The sequence below is a fragment of the Eptatretus burgeri genome, chromosome 18 (assembly GCF_056783735.1).
Source record: "Eptatretus burgeri isolate ZD-2024b chromosome 18, Ebu_testis_v1, whole genome shotgun sequence".
Lineage (NCBI taxonomy): Eukaryota > Metazoa > Chordata > Myxini > Myxiniformes > Myxinidae > Eptatretus > Eptatretus burgeri.
Genome location: NC_140978.1, coordinates 26,338,501 through 26,358,312, shown reverse-complemented (window position 1 = coordinate 26,358,312; position 19,812 = coordinate 26,338,501). Strand labels below are relative to the sequence as shown.

General features: G+C 41.2%; 1 protein-coding gene across 2 annotated transcripts in view; it reads right to left on the bottom strand.

Annotated features, from left to right (window-relative positions):
* Positions 1-19,812, bottom strand: part of RAD54L2 (RAD54 like 2) — a 93,532-nt gene that overhangs the window by 71,774 nt on the left and 1,946 nt on the right. For both annotated transcript variants that reach the window (XM_085863502.1, XM_085863501.1), the window contains exons 2-8: positions 15,863-16,181; positions 5,036-5,147; positions 4,795-4,919; positions 4,461-4,565; positions 3,067-3,299; positions 1,338-1,520; positions 718-851 (exon numbers count right to left, since the gene is read on the bottom strand). In XM_085863502.1, coding sequence (XP_085719628.1) covers positions 718-851; positions 1,338-1,520; positions 3,067-3,299; positions 4,461-4,565; positions 4,795-4,919; positions 5,036-5,147; positions 15,863-16,091 — 1,121 coding nt within the window. In that variant the 5' untranslated portion in view covers positions 16,092-16,181. The remainder of the gene's footprint in view (positions 1-717; positions 852-1,337; positions 1,521-3,066; positions 3,300-4,460; positions 4,566-4,794; positions 4,920-5,035; positions 5,148-15,862; positions 16,182-19,812) is intronic.

Here is a 19,812-nt window from a genome sequence, read left to right as displayed (position 1 = left end):
AGCTTCCCTCTGATGACCTCAGTCATGAACCCTCCACACCGATATCTCTAACCGGACAACCACACACCTCTTGCACTATGCCCAATCACCTTTATAGCTTGCTGTCCCAAAAGCATACAGTGTTTCCATAATGTTCTGGGTTCCCAAGCCAATCGGTAGCTTTGTCCATGAAGTAATCAATGACCAAACCAATGGGCTTCATCAAGTGGTGCTTTGAGGGTGCTCTTCTGGTGAGGTCTTGCAACGTTACCTCATTCGTGCAGAAATCTGGAGTCATGTGGTTGCCATAGGTCTCATTTTGGAGCGCATTCCTCTTTGCACCGTTCAGCTTCCACACTGTTGGCTGCTGATTCCAATGTAATCTTATTGAGGCTATGCCGAAATAGCAAACAATACTCTTAACGTTACACACATAAATAACCATACAGCAACAATAATGTTACCACAACCTGCTGTATTTTGACCAAACACAACAAAACATTTAAAAGAGTCAGAGTAATTACATAAAACTCAATGTTTTGTAATCGTAATGTTGGTTTTCCACTCAACATTTAGAAATAATGCATTTGCAGATTTTCCAACCAATGAGAACCACTCATTGAATAGGAAGTGAAGAAGTACATGCACCTGGAATGTGCACACCAAGGAATGACTTCACAGCAAGAGTATCACAAGGCCATTCAGTGAGGGAAGCAGATGTGCAATAATGGTACGTACTTGCAATCATCATTAAGAATGTGAACCTTGAACGTACGGGGCTGGATATCATTGTGGTCACCATTTGTGGAAAGACCGTCAGCTGAGGGCATCCAGTAGTTAAACTCTGATAACCAATTTTGTAGAGTGTTTACCTGCACACGTGGAGAACGACAACAAGTTTGTTTGTCAAGTGGCACAAAACTACACCCTAATCATTTGGATATATTTTTAGAAGTTGGCAATATAAATGGAAGTGGTGAAAAGGGAATGGAAGTGGTAAAAATGGAACGGCGGCGGTGAAAAGGGAACGGCGGCGGTGAAAAGGGAACGGCGGCGGTGAAAAGGGAACGGCGGCGGTGAAAAGGGAACGGCGGCGGTGAAAAGGGAACGGCGGCGGTGAAAAGGGAACGGCGGCGGTGAAAAGGGAACGGCGGCGGTGAGAAGGGAACGGCAGCAGTGAAAAGGGAATGGCGGTGGTAAAAAAAATGGAATGGAGGTGGTAAAAAGGGAATTGTCAAAATGCACCAGGAAGTGGTAAAAGGGTAATGGCAGGAGAGTACCAGGAGATGGTAAATCGTGGAAGTGTATCAGGAGGTGGAAAATGCTGGAAGTGTATAAGGAGATGGTAAAAATCCTACCGGCACAATGGCAAGAACAGTACGAGCGTCTGTGTGCTGAAGTAAAGCATCGATGAACGAAATGACCTGGAGCGTTTTGCCCAGGCCCATGCTGTGTGCTAGAATGCAACCAAAACCACTGGTGGAGCGAAACCGCTCCAGTGACTCCACCAAGTTATCGTAGAGGAAACGGATCCCACCGATCTGTGGCAAAAGGTAGAGGAAATAAATCATAACTGCAACTGGAGCGGTCTATGACGTGCAATCGCAAATCTCGACGCTTCCTGACTTTAGCGAAGTTTAAAGATGGTAAAAGTTACATCAGGAATGACCCAATATCAAACTTGGACTTCAAAAAAAATCTTCTGTTTTGACCCTTGTGACCCCAAGTCCCCACCTCCTTCAGCATGAACTGGGTAAACATGTAAAAACATTCCATATTTATGCATCCCCTTATGTTGCATGCATATACAAAGTTTAATTTTTTAAATGTTGAAAAATGTGACCATAATTGCATTTTTGGTATTTGACCTTTTAATCCCACCCAAGAGTCCCAAGGGACAGGGCCAAAAATGATCCTGCTCTCACCCCTTCTTGCCATGTGGTGATCATAATTACTGTAGATACATTTTTATCATGATGGGTTTGGGGGTGATAAAATTAATAAATTGATGACGATTAAAACTTGATATTAAAATGAAATATATTAAACCTTGAAATAAAAATGTACTCAAATATGATATGATGTTTTTAGTATGTATCCATTTGGAATTAACATAATTATATTTATCCTCTGTATGGAAAGATCACCTGTAGATTAAAAGTGTAAACAGGTTAAACTTTGCCAGTAAGTTGAAATTAAAGAAGAATTGCCTGTCATGTAAAGCTATCTTAAGAATTTTTATAAAAGACACAAACAAATTGGAATGTGGATTTCAGAAAATGTCCAGATGTATCCACCAAGCTCTAATCGCTTCAAGATAATATATCTTTCCAGTTTTGGGAGAAGCAGACTGACTTTTAACTTGCATAGGATGGAAACTTGTTTTAATGGCCATTAGAGTTGGTGTTTGACGTCATTCGAGCATTCTGTACGATTCATATGTCTGTATTTGAATATGTGTTCCAACCATTTAAGCAGGAGCTATCTAAGAAGACTGAGGATAAGGTTCACCTGGAAATTGTCAAGACCAGGCAAACTGGCGTCAGTGCCAGAAAATGATAAAAACTGTCTTATTGGAAACTATATAAAGACTAAGATTGTCCACTTGTATTGAGATTTCTGGAGTGAGTTTGTTTGTCCAGAACCTCCTGTGCGTGCACATTAAAATCTGTTTGTTTGTTTGTTCAATAAATGTTCTAAATTGTACTGACGTTGTGCAACTGTATCTACACTACCAAGTTTGTTGAATTTCTGCACACACATTTAGGAGGAGATTGTGTGACAGAGACACAGACGGAGAGACAGACGGAGAGACAGACGGAGAGACAGACGGAGAGACAGACGGAGAGACAGACGGAGAGACAGACGGAGAGACAGACGGAGCAAATTACAATATCTGGGTTTTTTTTTTTAAACTATGGGGTTACCGAGCCTTTTGTGTTCAGGTACTTTCATTGTTTTACATCACCAATTGTCAAAGAATAAAAATATGACTACTGCTGGAGAGCCAACCATGGCTTTTACCCCAAAGCAGTACAGACAAACGAACTCGCCCTCGTATTAGCAAGAGTCATACAAAGGCTTCACCTGGTGTGGTTTGACTGCACGTGCCAACTGAGGAGCCAAGAATATGTCTGGTTCGTCTGGTGGATGACTGATGTTTACCAGGACACGGCCCAGCGTATCCGCCTGGTTAAACGTATCGTTTGAGTGCGAACCCAACATGTGCTGCCTTTCGTGGCCATCCGCCCTTTCCTCTCCGCCAGAATCACTCTCAATAACTTCGACCGCTTCATCTCCAGAGCTCAACTCGATGACATCTGTCAGACCACACATCATGTCCCCAGTTACTTGGCATTATAATGCAGTAGCCCCTCCATTATGCTGTAATGAACAAATAGCATTCACAGCAGCACAAGAGTGAGATTAACCTCCATGTATAGAGGGAAAAGTACAGTTTAACCTCAAGTCCTAAATAAAATGTTTTTGAAATTTAATGACTCAAAGTCCAGCTATCCCACATTGACACTTTAGAACACAGGTAGGGCAATCCCAATCTTTTCAAATTGACTCAAGAAAATCTGAACCATAAGGTCGAGCTTGAGTCTTATTTCACTGGATTTTAACTTGCTAGTGGGCTTGTTGGTCCATTGGACCAAATTTTAATTGTTCTTCACAACCTTGGAAGCATACCTGCCTGCTGCACTGCTTGAGCATTAGCTTGCCATTCACCAAGCCAAGATGTGCTTGGGCCAGGGTGGAGATTATCCGTTCGTTATTATTATTACCAAATTATACTATTATTATTGTTTATATTATGAGTATTCATTCATATAATAAGTATTAATTAATATATGCTTTGTTACAATGTTGTCATTATTTTTATTTATTTTTTAATTAGAATGCTATGCTGTGGAAGGACCTGTTGAGCTTCTCGATAACACCTTAACATAGTGTGCATTTAAAACATGGGAATTCTTCCAGATTCTTTGTAGTTCATCAGCCGAATCAACTCAGGAGGTCATGACAATTATTGTGATGGATCACATTCCACATCAGAAAGCTCCAGCAGAACTCCAGAAACAACATCACACAGACACAGACACACACACATTTTAACTCACGAGGCTGACTCTTGGTCCAAGGACTATGATAGAGTCACAGCAATAATGAACATCTATTCCAAAGGTATATTGTACTAAAGACGTGCAAATACATCAGTGTTTGCTGAGCGGTTTGTCAATTCAGGCTTAAATTGCCGGTTTGTCATCAAGATTAAGGGGATGACACAAAGAAGATTTTATGTAACGTATTTTAACACACGACATTTTTTTTGTTGGACAAGGGACGAAGGTTGCTCCTAAGTAATTATCATATTACTTGGAAATTCACTGATTTATACGAGTTAAAAAGATTAAAGAATGTCCATAAAGGGTTAAAATTCAAGCTCCACTAAACCTATTAAAATACTCATTATCTACCTTTATCTTTTGTACATGCTGGAGCTTCTTCATCACCACTTTCACTGCTGTCCAGGCAAATGACATCACTTCCCTTGGCTTCTTGCGTCAGCAGATCGAGAGGACCTGGAGCACATGGCATGGGAATGAGACAACGCAAGCAAAAAAAAAAGGATGAAGAAGTAAGATGTATGTGCTCTCTGTATGTCAAAACAGCCCTGTTGGTGCAACTGTCACAGGGAACATGCAAGCGGTCCAAAAACCAAAATAAACTTCCAACGTAGTGGAATTCTTCATATAAACAACCAATAAGAGTTCTGCAAATGAGGATAAGCAGAGGTGCATTTCGGCTTACAGTGAGCAAAACCAAGTCCTTGACCCTGCATCCAGGCTTTCTGCTCGAGTCGCCGCCTGCGCTCCATTTCCTCCAGCTGTGCAGCACGAGTGTCTAATTCCAACTGGTCTGGCCGGAGAAGCTTTCTGTACAACAGATATACATGTGTAAATTTTCACATTCATCTGCGGAGTGCTTAATTTTGCCTTTGAGCAGAGCCAATCCATTAGGCATCACAAATCGCCGTGGCTTTGTTGCTTACCGGATGTTTCGCCGGGTAGCATTGGGGTGGAAGCGACGGCGTTTTCGCCCAACGGTCATCATTTGTCCATCTGGCCTGGTCAATGCCGTTGATTTGTCCCCATCACCATCACCTAGTGTACAAAAACACATCAAAATAATACACAATCTACTTTGCCCAGCATGAAATAAAAAGCAGCCAAATGCCAATGCATGACATTCGTCCAATCAAATTCCAATACCATGTTACAATTATGCCAAAACAGCTTGTGTCGGTCGAACAACAAGCTGTTGGCCCATAATTTCAGAGACATTGTCTGCTGAGCAAATATAATGAACAAATTAAAATAATCACTCCTCAAATAAGTTCATGGGAACACATTTCGCCATTACAAGCTTCAGTCAAACTTTAATGCAACGAGAACTAAATTGCACATCTGAGTGTGTATGCCAGAATATGATTGAACCACATACATGAAACAAAGAATTTGTAGCTCTGTTCTTGTTCATGGCTACAATAGATGCATTCTAAGATGTTAAGCAAAGTTGTGTGCTTTGCGATCCCCTGACACCATGCAATGTTGATTGACTTCTTCGTAAAAAGTCTTGCTTATTACCTCCAAGGTGGACGGAGGTTATAGCGAACGCAGTGAGCTTCATACTTAACGCGTGCACGTGAGAGAATAGGAAACAACAACAACAACAACAACACAATACCCCTGGCTATTTGGAATCCGTGTCGTTAGCTATCACCTTTTGCTTCCGGTTGTTGTTAAACGCTGTGCGGTGTATAAACACGATTGGGTTTTATCTCTATCTTGTGAATATTACTTAACACGTGCACATGAGAGAATAGGAAACAACAAAAACAACACAATACCCTGGCAATTGTGAATCCGTGTCGTTGGCTATGACCATTTTGCTTCCATTTTTGTTTTGCTTCTGGTTTTTTTTCTTGTTTCCGGTTTTTGTCAAGGGGAATGATGCATGCCGGGAGATCATGACTGGCAGTGTTTATTTATTTATTCAATTATTTTTTTCCCAAAGTTAATTTCATACTTCCGAAAGTGATTTTTTTTTTTTCATGACAGGAAGTGTTTATTTAGTATTTAACATTACCGGGAGTGATTTTGAAACTCTTTCCGGAACTTTTAATTTCTTTTATTCTTGACCAGAAGTGATCGTTTATTTATTCAATTACTTTTTCCCAAAGTAAATTTTAATAAAGATATCTCCTGCATCATCAAAAAATAATTTTTTATCGTGATTTACATTATTTGATCGCTGATCCCGAATCCAGGCTGAAGCAACTGGAAATTGCGTCAAAATCACCAGCTGTACGGCGCTTACATGTACCACGGTATAGTTGGCAAATATACAGTTGTGAACAAGTTTTATGTAAAGTCAGAAGCGAATGTAAGAAGAATTCTACGTTCGCTTCTCAGCTTTGCCTATTCAAGATTATCTTCACCCGTTTGTTTGTCGGTCTGTCTGTCTTATCTACCTGTGAGCAGGACATCTCAAAGGGTTATGAATTTCTTCAGACGAAACTTGGTGGGCAAGTTAGGTGGCTGACAAAGAGAAATTGATTCGATTTTGGTGAGGATCTGGATGCGAGAATTTTTTTATTTCTCAAGTCTCCCCTCACCATTGAGAGATCGGGCCAAAAGCCATATATAGCATTATATTTAACGTCCTCCATCGAAGATGGACGGAGGTTACTGTTTTCACCCCTGTCTGTTTGTTTGTTTGTTTGTGAACAGTATTCCGGAAAAACTCCGACAGATTTCGACGAAACTTGGTGGGGGGATTAGGTATGGTCCAAGGATTTTGGACTTGGTCCAAAGTCCAATATGGCCGCTATGGTGGCCATTTTGAAAGAAAATTTTGAATTTTTGTTTTTGCATTTCTACATGCTTGAAGTGATTTCCAACCCCCCCTCCCCCCCAAAAAAAAATTGTTAGAGAAAAAAAACAGAAATTTTGCAACTTTTTTTTTTCAACAAAATTTCGATTTGTTTTTTGCATTTCTACATGTTATAAGTAATTTCCAACAAAAAACATGCCAAAAGTATAATTGCGGCTGATTTTGGAACTTCAGGTGGATATACCCACGTAAAATCAATTTGTCTCAAGGAATCTAGTTATGACGAATGAATTGAGTATGTAAAAGTTTAAAGTAAAAGGGAAAGTTTTAAACTATAACTCTGTGAGCACTGTTGACGACAAATTGAATGAATAGGATATCAGGTTCACTCGAGTGACCTAGCAGTATTGGCGGCGGAGGTTTTGCACTCTACCGAGTGCTCCCCCTCTAGTTCAAACAGTTATGGCCAGATTTGGACTAAACGTAGTGGATGAATTGGGTAGGTGACAAGAACAAGCCGATTCGATTTTGGTTAAGGTACGGATGCAGATCCGGCCTATCAGTGGGATACAAAATGTAAACTGTTCAGCCTGGCATAGGTCCTCACTCTACCAAGTGTCGTTCTAGTTACGTATGAAATCCCATTAGTTAACCAAGTGACTCTCGTACCCAGAGTACCCCGGGAAGTGATGGCACTTCCACCAAGCTCAATGACTATGTTTGTCTCATCTATTAGTCGTGTGTGTGTGTGTGTGTGTGTGTGTGTGTGTGTGTGTGTGTGTGTGTGTGTGTGTGCTCCACTATGAGCCTGAAATAATTATATATATATATATATATATATATATATATTAAAAAAATATATAAAAACACTGGAACTAGCAGGTGAAATTGGTTGGGTTAGGAAAGGTTAATGGGGGTAATAAAGATCATGGATCAGAATTGGGAATGACAAAACATGGCGGTGCACTTCTTCATTGAAGTCCTGCAGGAAAGAGTGAGACAGAACAGCCTTGAGAAGGTGGTTCCATAGATGGGAGAAGTGAGGAATAAGAGTTGAGATGTGCAGTCAGCTTAGATTTTGGAAGTTTAATTAAGAGGGAGTTGCTGTAAGAACGTGTGCACACTCGGGGAGATAGGGAGGTTCGGAGGGCATTTTGTTCAATAAAGACAATAACAAATGGCCCTTCTTGATGTTAAAATAATCTCTAAACCCCCAAATGTTTCCAAAAATACAAGTGATGTGTTTGGGATCAAAAGGTTGGCAGAGGGTGGAAACATATATTACTGACCGACCATTCATTGTTGGTTCGTCACAAGTGCACATTCTCCTTTCATCAGCAATGATTATTTCAAAGCATTCTGAGGTGTGATTTGTATTCCTGGTTTTTCCTACTTGTATGAGAAAATTAAACAATATGTTTGGTGAAATAGCGAAACGAAGTGTTCTCAGAAGGTAGAGTTACACCCAAATAGATTGTATATTGTTCATAAATGACAAAAAGACAAGAAACTCAGCAATGAAAAAGACAAGATTTGGACACTGTTTATACGTCGGAAAAGAGAGTGATATAGGCCGACAAAATTCTCTATTCTATGTTCTGCTCAATTCGAAGGAGATTCAGCCGAACCCCAGTCAATCAAATCCTAGTCTTGGAAATTGGAATACAAACCCACCCTGAAATATACACCTGTCCCACAATTATGTCCCAATGTACATAACAAGCTCGAATGAGCCAAGATCCTCGTCCACTAAATGATGACGTCAAAAAACGAATATGACGTCATTGTGATGTATCAGGTTTGCGATAAATTATCTGTGCTAATGCCCGGCTTAATTCCCGCAAACAAAATTCAAACAGCTTGCCTCGTTTCAGAGATAATGGTATAGGAGATTTCCATTAGCGGCGATATGACGATGTCAACTTTTTTTCTCGGAAGAATTTCCAAAATCGGAGATGGTTACTGCCTGAGCGTGGGCTTTCTGCATATACATGGTAAGTTTCAGGAAGATCCGATGAAAACTCTGGGTTGTGAAACAAAAAGTCAAAAAATAGGAATGACGTCATAAAAATTGATATGACGTCATAGTGATGTATCATATTTGCGGTAATTCATCTCTGCTAATGCCCTGTACGATTTCTGCAAACAGAATTCAAAAAGCTTGCCTAGTTTCGGAGATAATTTCTTAGGCGATTTCCATTAGCGGAGATATTTTGACATCATAACTTTTTTTTCAAGGAGGAATTTTCAAAGTCGGAGATCGTTACTGTCTGCGCAGGGTATTTTTACAGATATACGCCAAGTTTCAGGAAGTTTCGATGAAAACTGTAGGCTGTGAAACAAAAAAGTCCACAAGAACAACAACGTGAGTAAGACTTTGAGATACTCCACGAGGATCTAAAAAAGGCATGATGTTGTGATGCGAAGGAAGGTGTGATGTTGCAGCAACAATGCTTTCATGAAGTCAGTGGTTTCGTCACACTTGTAGTTGAATTTCCACATGCAGTTTCTTCACGAATACAGGTTTCATCAGCTCCCGAAGATCATCTCCAAATTAAAACCTTGCCACAATGGATCTATCTTGTCCAACTTTTATCGTTTGTTCCCTGTAATGTTAATCATACCAGTTTGTTCACTGTCATGTTAATCATACCAGTTTGTTCCCCGTCATGTTAATCATACCACTTTGTTCCCCGTCATGTTAATCATACCACTTTGTTCCCCGTCATGTTAATCATACCACTTTTGTTCCCAGTCATGTTAATCATACCACTTTGTTCCCCGTCATGTTAATCATACCAGTTTGTTCCCCGTCATGTTAATCATACCACTTTTGTTCCCAGTCATGTTAATCATACCACTTTGTTCCCCGTCATGTTAATCATACCAGTTTGTTCCCTGTCATGTGAATCACACCAGTTTGGTTCTTGTACTATTAATCATATGTTTTTTCTTCCAAATGTTAATCATACCAGTTTGTTCCCTGTACCATGAGTCACACCAGTTTGTTCCCTGTGCTGTGAATCACACCAGTTTGTTCCCTATACTGATATTCACACCAGTTTGTTCACTGTACTGTCAATCACGGATTTTTTTTCCTTCCACTGTCAATCACACCAGTTTGTTCCCTGCTCTATTAATCACACCAGTTTGTTCCCTGTAATATGAATCACACCAGTTTGTTCCCTGCTATATTAATCACACCAGTTTGTTCCCTGCTATATTAATCACACCAGTTTGTTCCCTGCTATGTTAATCACACCAGTTTGTTCCCTGCTATATTAATCACACCAGTTTGTTCCCTGCTATATTAATCACACCAGTTTGTTCCCTGCTATATTAATCACACCAGTTTGTTCCCTGCTATATTAATCACACCAGTTTGTTCCCTGTAATATGAAGCATACCAGTTTGGTTCTTGAACTGTTCATCACACGTTTTTTCCTCCTCCTGTTTATCATACCAGTTTGTTCCCTGTGCTGTTAATCACACCAGTTTGTTCCCTGTGACGTTAATCACACCAGTTTATTCCCTGTGACGTTAATCACACCAGTTTGTTCCCTGTGCTGTTAATCACACCAGTTTGTTCCCTGTACCGTTAATCATACCAATTTGTTCCCTGTACCATTAATCACACCAGTTTGTTCCCTGTACCGTTAATCATACCAATTTGTTCCCTGTACCATTAATCACACCAGTTTGTTCCCTGTACTGTTCATCACACCAGTTTGTTCCCTGTACCGATATTTCCTGTACCGTTAATCACACCAGTTTGTTCCCTGTACCATTAATCATACCAGTTTGTTCCCTGTACCGTTAATCACACCACTTTGTTCCCTGTACCGTTAATCACACCACTTTGTTCCCTGTACCGTTAATCACACCACTTTGTTCCCTGTACCGTTAATCACACCACTTTGTTCCCTGTACCGTTAATCACACCAGATTGTTCCCTGTACCATAAATCATACCAGTTTGTTCCCTGTACTGTGAATCACACCAGATTGTTCCCTGTACCGTTAGTCATACATTTTTTCCTTCTCCTGTTAATCACACCAGTTTGTTTCCTGTGCAGTTAATCACACCCGTTTGTTCCCTGTACCGTTAATCACACCAGTTTGTTCCCTGTGCTGTTAATCACACCAGTTTGTTCCCTCTACCGTTAATCATACATTTTTTCCTTCTTCTGTTAATCACACCAGTTTGTTCCCTGCACCATTAATCATTCCAGTTTGTTCCCAGTGCCGTTAATCACACCAGTTTGTTCCCTGTACCGTTAATCACACCAGTTTGTTCCCTGTACCGTTAATCACACCAGTTTGTTCCCTGTACCGTTAATCACACCAGTTTGTTCCCTGTACCGTTAACCACACCAGTTTGTTCCCTGTATCATTAGTCATACATTGTTTCCTTCTCCTGTTAATCACACCAGTTTGTTCCCTGTACAGTTAATCACACCAGTTTGTTCCCTATACCGTTAATCACACCAGTTTGTTCCGTGTACCGTTAATCACACCAGTTTGTTCCCTGTGCTGTTAATCACACCAGTTTGTTCCCTGTGCTGTTAATCACACCAGTTTGTTCCCTGTACCATTAACCACACCAGATTGTTCCCTGTATCATTAGTCATACATTGTTTCCTTCTCCTGTTAATCACACCAGTTTGTTCCGTGTACCGTTAATCACACCAGTTTGTTCCCTGTGCTGTTAATCACACCAGTTTGTTCCCTGTGCTGTTATTCACACCAGTTTGTTCCCTGTGCTGTTAATCACACCAGTTTGTTCCCTGTGCTGTTAATCACACCAGTTTGTTCCCTGTGACGTTAATCACACCAGTTTGTTCCCTGTGACGTTTATCACACCAGTTTGTTCCCTGCGCTGTTAATCACACCAGTTTGTTCCCTGTGCTGTTATTCACACCAGTTTGTTCCCTGTGCTGTTAATCACACCAGTTTGTTCCCTGTGCTGTTAATCACACCAGTTTGTTCCCTGTGACGTTAATCACACCAGTTTGTTCCCTGCGCTGTTAATCACACCAATTTGTTCCCTGTACCGTTAATCACACCAGTTTGTTCCCTGTACCGTTTATCATACCGATTTGTTCCCTGTACCGTTAATCATACCAATTTGTTCCCTGTACCGTTAATCATACCAATTTGTTCCCTGTACCATTAATCACACCAGTTTGTTCCCTGTGCCATTCATCACACCAGTTTGTTCCCTGTACTGATATTTACTGTACCGTTAATCACACCACTTTGTTCCCTGTACCGTTAATCACACCAGATTGTTCCCTGTACCATAAATCATACCAGTTTGTTCCCTGTACCGTAAATCATACCAGTTTGTTCCCTGTACCGTGAATCACACCAGATTGTTCCCTGTACCGTGAATCACACCAGATTGTTCCCTGTACCGTTAGTCATACATTTTTTCCTTCCCTGTTAATCGCACCAGTTTGTTTCCTGTGCAGTTAATCACACCCGTTTGTTCCCTGCACCGTTAATCACACCAGTTTGTTCCCTGTACCGTTAATCACACCAGTTTGTTCCCTGTACCGTTAATCACACCAGTTTGTTCCCTGTACCGTTAATCACACCAGTTTGTTCCCTGTACCGTTAATCACACCAGTTTGTTCCCTGTACCATTAACCACACCAGATTGTTCCCTGTATCATTAGTCATACATTGTTTCCTTCTCCTGTTAATCACACCAGTTTGTTCCCTGTACAGTTAATCACACCAGTTTGTTCCCTATACCGTTAATCACACCAGTTTGTTCCGTGTACCGTTAATCACACCAGTTTGTTCCCTGTGCTGTTAATCACACCAGTTTGTTCCCTGTGCTGTTAATCACACCAGTTTGTTCCCTGTGCTGTTAATCACAGCAGTTTGTTCCCTGTGACGTTAATCACACCAGTTTGTTCCCTGCGCTGTTAATCACACCAATTTGTTCCCTGTACCGTTAATCACACCAGTTTGTTCCCTGTACCGTTTATCATACCAATTTGTTCCCTGTACCATTAATCACACCAGTTTGTTCCCTGTACCGTTCATCACACCAGTTTGTTCCCTGTACTGATATTTATTGTACCGTTAATCACACCAGTTTGTTCCCTGTACCATTAATCATACCAGTTTGTTCCCTGTACAGTTAATCACACCAGATTGTTCCCTGTACCATAAATCATACCAGTTTGTTCCCTGTACCGTAAATCATACCAGTTTGTTCCCTGTACCGTAAATCATACCAGTTTGTTCCCTGTACCGTGAATCACACCAGATTGTTCACTGTACCGTTAGTCATACATTTTTTCCTTCTCCTGTTAATCGCACCAGTTTGTTTCCTGTGCAGTTAATCACACCCGTTTGTTCCCTGTACCGTTAATCACACCAGTTTGTTCCCTGTACCGTTAATCACACCAGTTTGTTCCCTGTACCGTTAATCACACCAGTTTGTTCCCTGTACCGTTAATCACACCAGTTTGTTCCCTGTACCATTAACCACACCAGATTGTTCCCTGTATCATTAGTCATACATTGTTTCCTTCTCCTGTTAATCACACCAGTTTGTTCCCTGTACAGTTAATCACACCAGTTTGTTCCCTATACCGTTAATCACACCAGTTTGTTCCGTGTACCGTTAATCACACCAGTTTGTTCCCTGTACCATTAATCATACCAGTTTGTTCCCTGTACCATGAATCACACCAGTTTGTTCCCAGTACTGTTCATCACACCAATTTGTTCCCTGTACCGTTAATCATACCAATTTGTTCCCTGTACCGTTAATCATACCAGTTTGTTCCCTGTACCGTTAATCATTCCAGTTTGTTCCCTGTACCGTTAATCATTCCAGTTTGTTCCCTGTACCGTTAATCATACAAGTTTGTTCCCTGCACCGTTAATCATACCAGTTTGTTCCCTGTACCGTTAACCACAACAGATTGTTCCCTGTACCGTTAGTCATATTTTTCCTTCTACTGTTAATCACACCAGTTTGTTCCCTGTACCGTTAATCACACCAGTTTGTTCCCTGTACCGTTAATCACACCAGTTTGTTTCCTGTACAGTTAATCATACATTTTTTCCTTCTACTGTTAATCACACCAGTTTGTTCCCTGCACTGTTAATCATACCAGTTTCAACCTTGTACTGACAATTCTACTTGGACGTGTTTATAGAGTCGAATGCTCTTATCAATACCGCCACTCTCATCTCTCCCTGGGTAAATGTATCTGAGTCATCCGAGCAGTATGGTTCAAACTGATCATTTGGCTTTATTCCAACATTTGTGGATGAAACACATAAAACGTCATGTATATTTTTTGTTGCCCATCATTGGACTATTCGCTAATCATGAGACCATAGAGAGGTCAGGCCTCTCTTTCATGGAAACTGAGCTCATATTTACGATAAATGCTCAATTTATTCTTGCAAGCTGAGATATTGTCCACCATTTTGACTTTGCCATCTTCAACCTGTTGCATGATGCTCATTACAGGTTTTAATCCTAAACAAGGGTAAAATTAGCAAAAGATTTTGTGCCACAGTTTAAGCAACTTAATTACCATAAAATTTAAGATTTCAAATAACAATATGATGTACCCCACTTGCCTTCATTTAAAATTAATTATATCCCATTCAATCCAATTTCCCAGACAATATTTTAGGCTGTGCTAACCAACATAATGATGCACAAATTTTTTTTTGTCCATCGTAATTTTAATGGACACTTCAGAGCAGGTTGAAGTGAAATTATTATCAGCTTTGATCCCAAAGGTAAAACTAGAGAGTTCATAGAACACGTTACCCCATGCAATGTTACAGAATATACTTCAATTTAAATAAAAGAATGATTTTAAAGATCATTGAAAAAAAATTCCAGGGTTTAGCGCTATTGAAGAAATCTTATACACCGCCCTATTTAACAAGTCCAAGTTCTGCTGAACAGAAGAGTTTTGAAAGTGCAAAGAAGGTGATTTATGTTCTCTTGTGTTCAAGTATATCATTCAATTTAAATATTGTAAGGATTGTGAGAGTCAATTGTTTGTGTCCTTTATGATATCCTTAAAAACAGCAAGTTTCCTGTTTGGAATGATTTTCACATTAGTAATATCTCTTGTGTAATATCTCAAATTTGTAATATCCAATATTGGAATATCTCTTGTGATGACACCGTAGCACAGGGTCTCTTGCTCTCACATCGCAGGCAGGTTGTCGTCTCTGTTTTCGACAGTCTATTCTCCAGCATTGCTACCTCTGCTCTCTCAGTCCTCTGACCCTCCCAATCTACTACAGGATGCAGGTGTTTCTCCAGTAACCCCTACTGGTTAAACTTTCAATATCCAGGCCGACTGCACGCCTCAAATCTTTCATTCCAAACTTCTCCCATATACAGAACCACCTTCCAGAGGCTGTTCTGTCTCACTCTTCTCGCCAGGACTTCAAGCAAGCAGTGCACTGCCATTTCTTGTCTTCCCTAATTCTGACCCATGATCTCCATTACCCCAATTAACCCTTCCTAAACCACCTATCTTACTTGCTCATTTCAATGGTTCCTCCCCTCCTCCCTCTCCTGTTTGTCCATTCCCTTGATGCTTGTCCCATTGGCAGTTCTACCTTGCCTTCTATCTATTCTATCCCATTGGCAGTTCTATCTATGCCATGAGCTTTCACCTGTACAAGGAGAATCGTGCAAGTGGTTTAACCATGACCCCGAAAGGTATTAACACCTTTTTTGCTCCCAGAAGGAATGGGTGTAACGATTAGATTACCAAGAGAAGACACATCCCACCATCCATCACCTGAAGGAGAAGCAGGACCTCAAGCAGGGAGGGGTATATTGACACCATATTTTGCTCCTTCCTGGAGCGGGTATTGCTTGTAAATAACAACAAAAAACCCCAACATTTCGGGAATCAAGCTACAAATCGATTTATCATGAACGTAAAACCACATTTTTTGAGAACAGCTTTGAGTACCTGAAAGTGCTGTGGTGCTGCGGCTAGAATCACTATCATCTTCCTCTTCCTCTTCTTCTTCTTCATCACAATCTTCATCTTCTTCAACATGTTCCTCATTCTCCTCACCAACAACTCTTCCTGGCTCCTCTTCTACGACCTCTTCTTCTTCTTCATCTTCTTCTTCTTCTTCTTCTTCTTCTTCAGATTCCAAGTCAGAATCACTCCCAGAAAATGGTTCATCCTCCATGTCTGCAGCAGAGCAGCAGGTACTTTGATCGGCCAGCTTTCAAGAGCTCACGTACCCAGTCTGCTCACCCCTCACCGCAAGAACATATACCTGTGCAGCCACAAACACGGCCCAAGTTAGACGAAGAAGAATATCAAAAGCATTCTCACCATAACAAAGATATCAGGTGCACCCAAGAAACATCTGTAATGTTAACTTTGGTGCACACACACAAATCAAATGCTACCCTTGATGCATATGCACACACACAGAGCAAATGGTAATTTTTCTACCAAAATCAAAAACAAAAACCTCACCTGAACAAAGCCTTTAATCAGAATAAACTATGAAAAAAAAAATCATAATAAACCTTAATTTCTCTCATAATAAACCTCAACACATCCTAGAAAAATTCACAAAAAGGATCAGTGAAATAAAATAATAAAACATCAATGTCCCCGTGAAACTGGGCACGGGCATTTCCAAGCCATTGTTACCTCCGCCCACCAAAGGTGGTCGGAGGTTATGTGTTCACCCATCTGTTTGTTTGTGTGCACGATATCTCAAAAAATTGTGGATGGAATCGGATTAAACTTGGTGGACATGCTGGGTGTGTGACAAGGACGAATCGATTCGATTTTGGTGAAGATCTGGATCCGGATCCGGGCGGAGGTACGCGCCTTCCCGAGTGCCCGACTCGTACTAGTTTTATTTATGATGTTAAGAGCAGATAAAGTCATAAATTGTGAGAAGGGCATCATATCACACGGAAAGCCCAACAGCAGTGTAAACCACCGACTGTGGATGCAATTGGAAATTTAAGTGACGAACTTAACTTTTATAGGTTTCTAAGGAAATGATTAGTCACTGAAAAGCAGCGTTTGAACAACAGTTATAATACTGTCAGATATAGCTTACTCACATCGCATATAAAGAACACTGAGCATTGAACAAGGCAAAGCCTTGCCGGAGTAACATACATATATATAATCTCAGAATGAACGATCTATTTTAGACAGACACGCATGCCTGCACGTACAAACACACACTTGGCTAATAATTTTCAATTGGACATTCATAGAAGGAGCATCCTTGCACCAGCTAGCATCTCTTTCAATGAAGAGCGGCTCGGCTTTCGGCTGATACAATGAGGGTGATGGAGTTTTGCGGTTGCTGTGCACCTCAATGGGAGATCCACCGGTCGTGATGCAATTTAATTGTTTAACCATAACGCTAAACTCCTCGAAGCTGCACACCGAAAGCAAAGTACTCGTTGAGTGCATGATAACAGAGAACCGAATGCCAGACGAACAAAGCCAGGCAAATGCAAAGTTAATGTCTCAAGTGTTCAAAAAAACATTTATTTAATTGCTTTTTAAACAAATATTTATTTCTCACGGCTTGGAATTTTTTTGGAAAAGTGTGTGTGTGTGTGTGTGTGTGTGTGTGTGTGTGTGTGTGTGTGTGTGTGTGTGTGTGTGTGTGTGTGTGTGTGTGTGTGTGTGTGTGTGTGTGTGTGTGTGTGTGTGTGTGTGTGTGTGTGTGTTAGAAAACCATATTTTACAAGATCTCCCGCAATCTATATGCAAACGCCCAAACAGAAAATATTGCGAAGAACGATGTGGATGAACTCTGATGTATATATCCAAGACATGCTCAGAATCAACCATGATCGATCCTGTACCAACCCCATCGCAAATCTTACCTCCCGAGCCAGCCGCAGATTGAACACCCTCCATAATTCCAAATAATTCCGTGAAAAAACTATAAATACTCAGCCTCCAAACAAGGGCTTTGGCTGCAGCTCAATGGAGTATTGCTCGCTCTCTCCCCTATGCAGGCTGGCATCCCGATACAAGAAACTATTCACGACTATGTGGCGTGGAATGGGTTGAAGAACGATACAACTTCCACCATCAGCTTTGTGGTTTGTGGCCCAGCATGTAAAGAACTGCCTCTTCAAACTTTTCCAGAGGAAACACTCACGTGGGATCAAGTTGGGTGACTGGAAACTTGACAAAAAAACAAAAAGGACACGATATTCAAAAGTTGAATGGAAGAAGTTGAGGAAGACTCTCGCAGTGATACTGAAAGTTGCATCGTCCTGCACGGACCAGTGTGTACCTGTGGCTTGGCCCTTATTCAGCAAACGCGGAGGAAGGTCGGACATCTCCTCTCCAGCCTTGCCCCCCCCCCACCCCCTGCTCTGTCTGTGATCTGCCTCCCCTATATTTTCTCTGGGTGCTCACAAGGTCCGCCAAAAAACACCCTTCTGGTGAAACTGACGAAGTCAAGAATCACCGCTCACCTTCACTCTTTCATTACTTCTGCCACCGAAGGTGAAAGAGGTTACGTTTTCACCCCTTTCTTTCTGTCTGTCTGTCTGTCTGTCTGTCTTTGTTTGTCTGTTTGCTTGTTTGTGTGTGTGCAGGATATCTCAAAAAGTTGTGGACACGTTGGGTGTGCGACAAGGGCGAACTGAATGGATTTTGGTGATGATCCGGATCCGGATACAAGAATTTTTAAAGTGATTCTTCACCATTGAGAGATGGGGCGAAAAACGATATATAGTGCTGCACAGCATGATGTTTCAAAAATGTTTTGGCCCGAATGTTCTCGTGGATCAGGCAAAGTGGAGCTATGCGCTCCACCGAGTGCCCTTCTAGTTCCTCTTTTTTTTCCCCGCCTCCAGAACAAACTCCCATACTCTCTTCAATCCCACTCCTCCCTCCAGGTATTCAAAACAGCTATTCACCACCATCTCATATCTTCCCCCCCAAAAAAATTTTGACCTTTATTTCCCCCATGAACCCACCTCCTGCAAATTCCGTTTTCCTTCCTGAAAGTCCCTGTGGTGTCCATCTTGTTTACCCCCGTGTTGCCCGCCCCATCCCCCTCCCTTCCTCAGATATCCTATTGTCTTTGTTCCCCACCATTTTGTGCTTCCCTCTCCCACACCTCTTGTCTCCTGCTTTGTTATACGTTTATGTGTATGAGCTCTCACACGAGCCTCGACTTGGTATCCAAAATAAAAAATAAAAAATAAAAAATAGAAAAAAGTCTGAAGTGTCGTTGCACCAGTCGCATTGTTCATTTCAGCGAATTGTAATAACGTCCCTCGTGTCCTCCTCTGTTTATGAACAATCATGAATCGCCATGTCCAAAAAGTGCAACGGTATAAAATATGATGTTTTGTGAGAACAAATGGAACAAATGGAAATTGTCATCATCTTGCGAGCTGCTCCGGAAAGCTTTTCACTCGCTGATTCTTGGTACGCATAATGTTGTACAATTTTGCCAAAGCATTGTTAAACCGCAGGTTTTTGGAAGTGCAAACAAGCAGATTTGTATTCTCGTGTTAAAAAGTATGAAATTTAATTGAAAACAATAACTCGTTCCTCGATCAAAGACCGGCTGACAGACATACAGACAGAGTGAGCCGATTGCTTTCCCTCCCCAACTTTGCACTTGCGTGTTTCTCGCCAGGTAAATACGGAATACGCCAAGCTTTGTGCCTTCTTTCGAGATATCAGAGTGAAATGGGTAAGGGCATAAAATTCTCGACCGATGTTTCATATGTAAAGTGAGAATGATTTGGGATGCACTTCATAATGCGGGAATTTCTGCACAAACCATCCCATGCTTGACATTGCTTGAAGGGGACCAGATTGTCCAGCCCCACACGCCCAGGTTGGTGGATGACTGGGCGAGCAGGAACACACTGGTATAAACCTGCTAGCAA